The following is an 11531-nucleotide window of genomic DNA, read 5'->3' as shown; positions in this document are numbered from 1 at the left end:
ACAGGCAGGTTTGAAAAGTTTATTAGCTAATGTTACCTTCATTAGGGCTGGGCAATATGGCTGAAAACTGTATCATGATATAGTCTAAGCGTTTCATATCTATCGATAATTATTGATATTTTTATTTATTTATTTAAAATAAGGACCAGGAGAAAAATATAGTTACTTTATGACAGTATATTTACATTTAACATTTTTTATTTTAAACTTAACCTTCCTCTGATTATAATCCCCTCAGTTATAAAGGCAGAAATGTCAACACAACCATGGAAAACAACACCATGGAAGACACAAAAAGCAGGTCTTCTCGGGAGGCTGTGCCTACAGGTAGGAATTCTACAAAGTGATCTCTCTCGGTTTACTCTGACATATCTACGTACAATGTTTTGCTACTAATCTGTTATGCCTGCTTTTTCTTGTGTCTTACAGCAATTGCTAAGGAGATCCTCATCCAGCTTGATTCTATCAGACAGCAGCAGTTGCTCATCCTGATGCAGCTCCTACAAATCTCCAGCAGTTCAGACTTCACGCCAGACCCAACACATTTTGGGCTCCCACTTTCAACTATTGAGGAGCTACAGTGTTTGGAGGAGACATTAAAGAATCCAGAGGAGAAGAAGAATTTGGTGAGTTAAATTATGCATTAATCAGATCATTCCTAAAAGTCAGTCCCCACTCTCACTCATGCTATATTCCTTAAATAACTAACGAGTTACATGTCTTTGTTTCAGACTGTTCTCCTTGGAATGGTCGGAGGCATGACTCTTAAAAACACTGTGGGGCAGGTCCTGAAAAGAGCAATGAACACTTCGCTGGCGAGACTCATTAAAAGTGTGGTTCTGGGTGAGTGTCAGTGCTGGATAACTGCACTGTGGTGACATCCCAGGGCTCTACAGTTCAAAATATTTATTTATTTTTTTACTGGGTGTGACAGTGACAAAGTATTTAGGAGCACCAGTGCGACTGACCTGATCAGGGTTTTTGGGTGCACCCTCCATTGAAACTAGGGCTGTAACGATTCCTTGATTAAAGTCGAGTACTCGATTTAAAAAAATCCTCAATTGCAATTTACCCGTGTTGAGTAACCGCCAAAATACTGGAAGTGGTGCATTCCACAGACGAGAATCCATGAACCACATTATTACACCATTTTCTAAGGCTACGCGATCTATTTAAAACCATTTACAATCATAATATAGCATTATGCTATCATGAAATCACAAAGGCTGTGATTTAGTTAAGAATGCTCCGGCATCGCCTTATAATGGGTAGGTTAATTTGTCATTGATCAGAAGGTGCTCCTAAATTTTTGACTGTGCTCCTAAACTTTTTAAATTAAAAAGAAATGTAGGCTAAGTGTAGAGCCCTGCATCCAAATTAAGTTTTGGTGGTTGCTGAGTAACATCACGTGGTCATGCTGCCCTCTTCTATCTTGTGTTTTTCTCAGATGCAGTCCGCCGCAATGCCCTGACCAAAGATTCTACAGAAGAGGAAACAGAGCTGCTCATCACCAGGTGTCTGCAGTTTGCCTCTGATAGGGATGGTGGCCGAAGCCAGAGGGCGAAAAGGCAGACAACGTAGACAACTCAAAAACGCGGTGGGCCAGAATTAAATGTTTCAAAGTTAAAAATGTTGATATTGGCAAATGGTATTTGAACTCCTTGATTCTACATTAATGCTGTGATATTATTTCTATTCTATTAAAATATGTTATTAATAAGTGTGTGTGCGTAGACAACTCAAACGCGGTGGGCCAGAATTAAATGTTTTAAAGTTAAAAATGTTGATATTGGAAAATGGTATTTGAACTCCTTGATTCTACATTAATGCTGTGATATTATTTCTATTCTATTCAAATCTGTTAATAAGTGTGTGCGCGTAGACAACTCAAACGCAGTGGGCCAGAATTAAATTTTTTAAAGTTAAAAATGTTGATATTGGAAAGTGGTATTTGAACTCCTTGATTCTACATTAATGCTGTGATATTATTTCTATTCTATTCAAATCTGTTATTAAAAAGTTTGTGTGTTTATCCTATTTTTGTAGTGTGGTCCAATAAAAAATGCATTAAACATGAAACCTGTCTTCCTTGTGCTGTTTTACTTTGTTTATCTTGCATAAATAACGGCTGCTAAGCAATTTTAGTATTAACTTGACATGAATGGAAATCAATAAAGTTCCCAAATAAGGAACGGGATTGGAGGCGATCTTACGTCCTCTCACTCGGGGTTCCGCAATCGGGCCGCGTTAAAACCGAGCGCTCGACCGAGTGTCTTTAGCCTTAATCGGGCCGCGTTAAAACCGAGCGCTCGCAGAGCAATCGGACCTAGATTCATGCCGAGGATCGGCCGATTGTTTTAGCCTTCATCGGGCCGCTTTCGGCCCGCGCAATTTTTGCTAGCTGGGCACTGAGTCCGAAATTCGGATCCGAAATTTTCGCACGTTAAAAAAAAAAAACGACCTCACGTTATGTCAATCACGCTTGCACACTGTCTACGAAACTTTCGTCCGTAATAAAAAAATTCGGATCAGGTTCGATTTTCTGCGTTTTTCGCATCCACAGCCAGTATTTTGAGAGGTTTTTTGATGATTCAGAGCCACCGTACAAGCGAACGACAAAATCGAGCAGCCAATTCGATTACTAATCATGTATTATTTGGGTATAAAATATAACCTGTATACAGCTGTTCTGTCTGCCCAGCGCTTCCGCCGGCCGTGTGCGTGCGTGTGTGTGTAGGCTATGTGTATGCGTGTGTGTGTGTAGGCTATGTGTATGCGTGTGTGTGTGTGTGCCCATACCTTACTGCCAGTCTCTGTTCAGGATCGATTGGTTCACGGAAATTGGTGGTCTTCTTTTTAATATGTGGCTCCAGTATCGCTAGCAAAGCATCAAACTACGGAAGCCCTGAACCGCAACGTAGAGAAAAATAAAATAAAAAATTACGTAAAAAAAAAAAAAAAAAATGTAAAAAAAAAAAAGCTATCATTTCGAGATTAAAGTCGAAATGTTTCGAGATTAAAGTCGAAATGTTTCGAGATTAAAGTCGAAATGTTTCGAGATTAAAGTCGAAATGTTTCGAGATTAAAGTCGAAATGTTTCGAGATTAAAGTCGAAATGTTTCGAGATTAAAGTCGAAATGTTTCGAGATTAAAGTCGAAATGTTTCGAGATTAAAGTCGAAATGTTTCGAGATTAAAGTCGAAATGTTTCGAGATTAAAGTCGAAATGTTTCGAGATTAAAGTCGAAATGTTTCGAGATTAAAGTCGAAATGTTTCGAGAATAAAGTCTTCCGTAGAAGTTGTGTGTGTGCTTGCCGTTATTTCACATTGCCGCACAGGCATTCATGCGTGTGCGTGCGCGTGTGTGTGTAAATACATGCGCTTGTGAAGTCGAACTGCCGTCTATAATAGACACCGTACGTTCTGGATACATTTTAAGTGCATCATTCTGTATCCGATCATTTGGCCGGATCCCGTGATTTCCTCAAATATAATAACCACTGGTGGTTGAGGAAAGATTCCCTGAAATGATTGTAAAGCGCTTTTAAGTGTAGGCCTACAGTAGACATATGAAAGCGCTATATAAATGCCTCATTCATGCATTCATTCATTCATTCATAAAGCTGGATATCTTGATCCAGTCTGACAGTATATTTTATAACGTCCTATAGCCTAATGCCATGTTGGTAGACCTGTAGAATATCCCTTTGTTGAAAGCCCAGATAAAAGTAAAAAGCTATTATTTTGTGTAGATCCAGTTTACACACACACACACACACGCACGCACACGCATGAATGCCTGTGCGGCAATGTGAAATAACGGCAAGCACACACACAACTTCTACGGAAGACTTTATTCTCGAAACATTTCGACTTTAATCTCGAAACATTTCGACTTTAATCTCGAAACATTTCGACTTTAATCTCGAAACATTTCGACTTTAATCTCGAAATATTTCGACTTTAATCTCGAAATGATAGCATTTTTTTTTTTTACATAATTTTTTTTTTTTTTTTTTTTACGTAATTTTTTTTTTTTACGGATTTTTTTTTTTTTACGTTGCGGTTCAGGGCTTCCGTATCAAACTGTTCCACTGACATTCTGAGGTAAATTTTGAATCGTTTGGGATAATTTCGCAACTCCTTGATAAGGAGGTGAAACTCTCCTTCCTCTCGCCGCAATCTCAGGATTGGATGGACCCAATATTTCCTCTTTCTTTTTCTCTTTTTAAGAAGAAAGAGGGCAACAAAAACAAAATCATCCTCACTGCTTGACGAATCCATTTTGTATTTTTTGCGTTTTTTTCCGCAAAGGTTTAATACGCATCGGACTCAGTGTGCAAGGTTTCTGTGCGTGACGAATTTTAAGGCTGACGAACACGAAAAAACGCATACGAAAATTTCGGACTCAGTGTGCAATGGCCTTTACGGTGGAAAGACGGCTGCGTGTCAATCAGCTGTTTCATGTGTATGATGTCTGGTGCGTGACTGAAGCACTGCACTTCCAGACCAACTGTCATGAGCTGTCCTGAAGACAAGGCAAAAACCGCTTATCCATTTATCTTGGTGTCTGGTGACCCGCAATACTCATTGGTGCCTTCAATACCTGCAAACGTGGTCAGTACCTCTGCGCCGCCATTACACGCACGCACGCACGCACCCACTCACATAGCTTTCATATTCGCACATTCTGTGTGCTTAGTGTTTTGTTTATAATTGTTGTTGGCCGTTAAAATTATTGTTGCTGTTGATTTAATGTTGGTGATTTACCACAAGATTTATGAGATGTTTATCCAATGTTTTCTTTGTTCTCTCTTTTCTTTTTTTATGGACATTTTTTGTGAATGAATGTGGACACGAATCTGCGAACGTGGATTAGCGTGACGCGGTCGGTTTCCGGTGTTGTGCCGAATTTCGACTCCCTGCCAAATTATTACCCCCCTCGTTGAAGTCAGTACCTGATTGCCTAATCCTAACCCCACCCCTAATCCTAACCCCTCCCCTAATCCTAACCCCTCCCCCACAACTAATCTAAACCTACCAATACTAGGGGGGTAATCATTTGGCGGGGGTAGAAATTCGGCACAACACCGGCACGGGGCTCGGATCTCAAAGACCAGAGACCGCTGAGAACTTCATTTCTTATTTTGTTTTATTTTTTTGTCCATTTCGTTTTCTGTGTGATTATGATTTTGAACATATGGAAGAATAAATATTCCTTGTGAAATTACCTTTTTCCTGGGGTTATTATTATAATTTGTTGTGTAACAGGTGGTTATTTTTCTGCTATCCTGGGTTAAGTTAATTTTTGAAGGTTTTTTCTTTAAAATATTTATTTAAGTTAGGGCGGCCACCACCGTTATAACCATGCTACTGTGCAATGTTTTGAGAAATGCAATGGTTCAGTATTGACAGAGCACAAATGCAAAATTTGCAATAGTGTCTGAAATCTAATTTAGTATTAATACTGTTATTTAAGACAAGCAATGACATCTCTAACGGCTCTCTTCTTTTGGAACCGAGATAGAGGTAAGATCCATCAATATTTGTGTGAAATGTCACTTACATTAACCTGTTGGATGAACCACTTTATAAAAGCAATATCACACTTTTAATCACATGTAAATATATAGTGAATACAGAAGCTGTGTATAAAAATTTATAGGACAAAATATGTAACAAAAAAAAAAAAAAAAAAACCTTTGTAAATACCTTCAACATCAATGATCCAGTCTCTCCAGAAGCACAAGGTCCAGGGCCCTCATTTATCAATGGTGCGTACGGACAGATTTGTGCGTAGTGAGTGCGTAAGAACAATTTCACGCAAAGTGTGGGATTCACCAAGTTGTACTTATACGTAGAAATGTGTGTAAATATAAGCACACCTCTGAGCATGCTTACGCAGATAATCTAGTGGTAGAATAGCGACACTACACATAAAAAGCATTTAAGAGTGTCACAGTAAGCATTAAGCAATCCACATATGTCCTGTGTTTCCTTTAAAACACTCAATTTATAATTTGTCTAGTTTTAAACACGATGCTTAATTGGTGTCAAACCCTATAAAAGACAGATGTGAAATATATTTGTCTCAGTGCAATGGCTTATCTTGCGTTATTGGAAGACTTGGCAAACAATGCGCTCCGCAGAGAGCGCGTTTTCCAAGATCGCGCTGATCTGCTTGGCGAGAGCACAGAGTGGCTTCTAAGTAGGTACCGCTTTCCCAAAAATGTACTGCTGGATTTGTGTCGTGATTTAGGACCAGTGTTGGAGAGAGAAACAAATCGCACGAAAGCCATTCCCGTGCACATCCAACTCCTGTCCGCCCTTGGATTTTTAGCTACTGGCACATTTCAGCGTGAGGTTGGAGACATATGTGGTATATCCCAGCCATCAGTGAGTAGGATCATGCCGGCAGTGTTGGATGCAATTATTTCCTTGGCCCCAACCTACATCCAGTTCCCTTATCGAAATCCTCAACAAGCCGCAATAAAACGGGACTTTCATGCCATTGCTAGATTCCCAAACATAATTGGAGCTATAGACTGCACCCACATCGCCATAAAAGCACCATCAACCAACGAATTTAATTATGTAAATAGAAAAGGGTTTCATTCTGTTAACGTGCAAATAATTTGTGATGCAAATTTGTTGTTATTAAACGTCGTTGCGCGGTGGCCTGGAGGAACACACGACTCGTTCGTTCTGCAGAATAGCTCTGTGGGTGTGCGTCTCCAAGAAGGCGCTGTTGAGGATGGCTGGCTCATTGGTGAATTTAAGGCTACAACATGTTTAAAATGCTATTGTAGGGCTATGTACACTTACTTAAAACTATTTCATCATTAGGTGATCAAGGTTACCCGCTAAAGCCATGGCTAATGACCCCCCTAACCAACCCGAGGACCGAGCAGTAACAGGCGTACAACCGTGCCCATGCGCACTCAAGGAGCACAGTTGAGCGCGCAATAGGCCTGCTGAAAGGACGATGGCTGTGTCTGTCAAGCACGGGAGGGACACTGCAGTATCAGCCAGAAAAAGTATGCAAAATCATCATGGCTTGCAGTGTGCTACACAACTTGGCCATCAGACAGGGCATCCCTCTGCAGGAACCCCCAAGACCAGACGGCCCTATGCCCGATGCAGTGCCCCTGCCACCTCCTAATGCCGCTGGCATTCAGACAAGACAGAGGATCATACAGACATTTTAGGTAAGTCTGGCCATTGGTCGAGTGCAGAAACATTACAGCGATTTCATTTTGTGTTTTGCAGCTTCGTGGAAACAAATAACTGAAATCACATTAGTCAGCGGTTTATGGTTTATTAGCAATTGTATTTGCGCAAGAGGCAATCTGTTTCAGAGACTCGTTGATTTGAATCAATACATTCGTTATGTTGCTCAGTTGATCCATTAGGTCATTAATGGATTTTGTTGTTTCCTCTTGATTTTGTAGCACCGCCTCACTCAGCACTCTTGGCGCACGACGCATGGAAGGGGCAATGGATGGGCCCGGCTCCGCAAGCTCCTCAGGCACAACGGGTGTCGCTATTAAGGAAACACATGTTCACATTAATTTAATTGAGTTTATCCTATGAATGATTTCATTAAAAGTTTACAATTTGAAATAAAATGTATGCAAACACAATATTCCTATTCCAGTTGGTTTATTTTACCTTCACTTTGGGTGTTAGATGGCCCGGTTTGTTCTGTCGCAAGAGCATCAGTGTCACCATCCTTAGTAATCCCGGACAGAGCCGTGTCTCCGATGATGCAGGCTATGTGGTTGTCCAATGGGGAAAGTTCCGTTGTTGTCTGTCCTCCTCCAGTTGCGGACATTTCTCGTCTGTGTGCTGTGACACGTTTTTTAGCCAATACTTTAATATCAAACCATTTTTTTTTTATTTCTGGGACAGTTCTCTCCTCAGACCCAACGGAATTAACTGCATTGGTGACATTCTCCCATGCAGCATTTTTTCTTTTATTTGTAATTCCTCCTGCAGTGAATGAACTAAACAATATCTGTTGGTTGGATTCAACTTCATTTACAAGTATCTCTAATTCTGTGTTTGTGAAGTTCCTCTTCTTTGCTCTCTTTGCCATTATTGCAGTGAGGAAAAAACACAATCACGTAATTTTTAAAGGGAAGTGTTGTCACCATATATGGTTAATTGGAGGCGTTTCCGAATGCTAATGACCATGAATGTGAACGAGCATGGTACTTACGCACATGTGGTATTTATCAACAATGATTGCTTACTCATGTGCGTAAGAACTGCGTGCGCACGTTTGATAAATGCGGATTTTCTTGTACTTAGGCACATTCTAAATTTCATTCGTTTGACAAAATATAGAACCTTTTCTACGCACTGTTGATAAATGAGGGCCCAGGGGCCTCATGTATCAATCTTGCGTACGCACAAAAACTTTGCGTACGCCAGCTTTCACGCTCACGGTCGGATGTACTAACAGTGAAATTAACGCGAGAATGTGTGTTCCTCCACGCCAATTTCATGTCTGGCGTACGTACATTTCTCATTGTTTTTGTCCGTTGGCGACTCTTACAGGCAATGAAGTGAAGTTGCAAACATTACACAACGAATTTTTCTACAAGTCTATCGCACCACCAACCGTGGGAAGCATTACTATTAATTTGCTATTTATAAAATAATTGTCATATATTGTCACACGAGCCTTATGGGAATATTCTTCTATACATTTTGCAATTAAGTAAGAACATATAAAAGCATATGCAAACTGATACAACCCTTAGTCTATGGCAATGACAGCTTTGGTTTAATGTCCACCTTTATATCAGACCATTTCTTTTTAAGGTCATTTAGGGTAGACGGTGTACAGTTGAGACATGTGTACAGTTGAGACACCTTAAATAACTTGCGTTCGCAGCAAGCCAAGTTGTGATTTTTGCTGTGCACGTGCGTATTAGTGTCCTCTTTGATCGTGGGAAATTTGAACAACGGACGCGTCTCCGATCCGAAGATTTTGGAAAAAAAAAAATTTTTCTAAGATATGACGTTCACTTCACCATGCACTCTCCACAATGAATAGCTTATTATCCTTATGTGACTGTTAAGCGTAACTGGTATCACCACAAACGTTATTCTGTGCCCTAAAAACTGGCATATTTCATGGTAGGCTATTGTGTCATGCAAGGTAAATGCAAAATCTAGAGAAATGTGCGAGGTGGCCAGCGGAGGATAGTTGAGACACGTCTACTGTACCCCGGATAGAGTTCTATTAGGAAACACTGTTTAGTTGTTCAGTGTTATGATAACAGTTTAAACGCCGTAATAGCCAGCATAGGACACAAATGAAAATAAAATGTGATATTTGTGATATTTAAACTGTGTATTATTAATAAATATTGCTACATATCTTGTTCCTGCTTTATACATTTTAACCAGTGCTAATTTAAATAAAATGAATGAGTAGCCTATAAATGGATGAATAAACAAAAATGTTGCCCAATTGTTATTTTCTTTATTTGTCTTTATTTTTAATATTTTCAATGAATGGTTAGTTACCTTCACATCATTATAAATTGGTGTCTCAACTTTTCAGTGTCTATTTTTGTATGAAAAATCAAAACGCAAAAAAGTTTCTCAACTGTACTCAGTCTACTCTACAGTGTGACTTTCAGATCCCACCGCATTGACGACATCAGCCAAACTCTCCCACTCATATTTTTTTCATTTTGTTATTAATTCTGGAGGACAAACTTCAAAATAAAACATTTTTTTTCGTTTCTACCTCCGATAGTAGCACCTCCAATTCACTTTCTGTAAAGTTTCGTTTCTTGTCACCATTTTCTTACTGTTTCTTTTGCCAAAGTGGACTCATTACCATATTTAAATTAATTTAATTAAGGGAGGAGACTGGGTGGAGCGTTGTGCTCGTGCATGTGCGCTCAATTTTACGTTAACTGGGATGTACAAAGAGAATATGCGTGGGATCCTTCGTACGCAGAGATTCATACATCTGGGTTTTTTTGTGCGTACGCACATTTACAGCTTTGTCCGTACGCAATGTTTTAGTATGAATTCAACGCAAGTCTTTGTACATGAGGCCCCTGGTCTCTAGTTCTCTCTTATAGGTGTCTTGATCTGACAGGTTTACTTCAAAAAGTGATGTCAGGTCTGAAGATCTCAGTGTTTTTTTGTCTTCAACAAATATGGTGTGAAACAGATCTGTGTGTGTCTGCATTTCTTGAAGAAGTCCAAGGGTGTTAAAACCATCGACAAACCTGTAAAAAAAACATGTAGAATCTACAAAGAACAAGGTATGAAAACAATTTCAACAAACAAGAAAGTGTTTTATACTACGTACTGTTGCAGTGCAACATTGCATCTCCCATCAACATAATACTCCACAGCTGACTGTACCAGCATGTCCCGCTGCTTAAGAGTACTAATGGATCTGAAGGCTCCAATTATGGACAGGCAATCTTCTGCCATTTCAATGGCAGCTTTGGCTTCTGGAAGAGTTTCGGCTTCTTTTATCTGAAAAAAAAAAAAAAACCAGCAAAGTCATGTTGCAGCTAAAATACAAAAAACACTGTATTTAAGGGATAGTTCACCCAAAAATGAAAATTCTGTCATCATTTACTCACCCTCAAGTTGTTCCAAACCTGTATGACTTTCTTCTGCTGAACACAAAAGATGATATTTTAAAGAAGGTTGGTAATTAAACAGTTGCTGGTCCCCATTGACATCCATAGTATTTTTTTTTTTTCCTACTATGGAAGTCTATGGGGTCCATCAGTCGTTTGGTTACCGACTTTCTTCAAAATATCTTTTGTGTTCAGTAGAAGAAAGAAAGTCATACAGGTTTGGAACAACTTGAGGGTGAGTAAATGATGACAGAATTGTCATTTTTGGGTGAACTATTCCTTTAATGGGGTACTCTTCCAGCATAACTTCCAAATTTTGTTCGCTGCAGTTTAAGAAAAATGCTTACTTTGCAAAGCATTTCTTTAAAGGTCTCATCATCTACTTCATCCAAGGTTGCAGGACGGGTGGGTTTACCACAAACCTGGAGAAAGAGCTTTTCTGAAAAGAAATGTGGCCCCATTCCTCCATGAATTATACAAACTGATATCATTTGAGATATCTGCCTGTAGAGACCTTTGTGCAAAGCTGTAAAGAAAATTACCAAAATATTTTAATTAACTACAATGACTTAATGTTATGTTATCATTTTAAATAAGACCTTTAGTTCAAATGCTTACCTTCACTGTCAAGCCACAACCTCTTACTATTTTCAGGGCCCACAAATATGCTAGACTGTTGGACAGCCTTAAGGAGTAATCTGAGGTACTCTCTAGTTGGACCACCACCGTCCACAGCCCCCTCCGCCGCTTTTGTATCATCAACAAAAATCACATCCAGTCTTGCTCCGAGGTTAAATCGTCGCCGACTAAAAGCCTGAACAGTGCTTCTCAGTATGTTGTGGGTATTGCCTTTATAATCCCTTACAACATTGATCTGATTACTAGTGGGACTATCATCATCTATCT

The 11531-nt window shown here is 39.5% G+C and overlaps 1 protein-coding gene across 1 annotated transcript; it reads left to right on the top strand.

The window, feature by feature from the left end:
* Nucleotides 1-266: 266 nt before the first annotated feature.
* On the top strand, nucleotides 267-1599 carry LOC307156971 (uncharacterized protein; the record flags this gene model as incomplete). The annotated part of the gene is made up of 4 exons (XM_079868700.1): nucleotides 267-327; nucleotides 430-626; nucleotides 732-843; nucleotides 1448-1599. 4 exons carry the CDS (start codon nucleotides 267-269, stop codon nucleotides 1579-1581), a joined length of 504 nt encoding a protein of 167 aa, XP_079724826.1. The 3' UTR covers nucleotides 1582-1599.
* Between the last annotated feature and the right edge of the window lie 9932 nt (nucleotides 1600-11531).

The sequence above is a fragment of the Squalius cephalus genome (assembly GCF_949319135.1).
Source record: "Squalius cephalus genome assembly, chromosome: 4".
In the NCBI taxonomy this organism is placed as follows: Eukaryota; Metazoa; Chordata; class Actinopteri; order Cypriniformes; family Leuciscidae; genus Squalius; species Squalius cephalus.
This window is presented reverse-complemented; position numbering and strand designations above follow the sequence as displayed.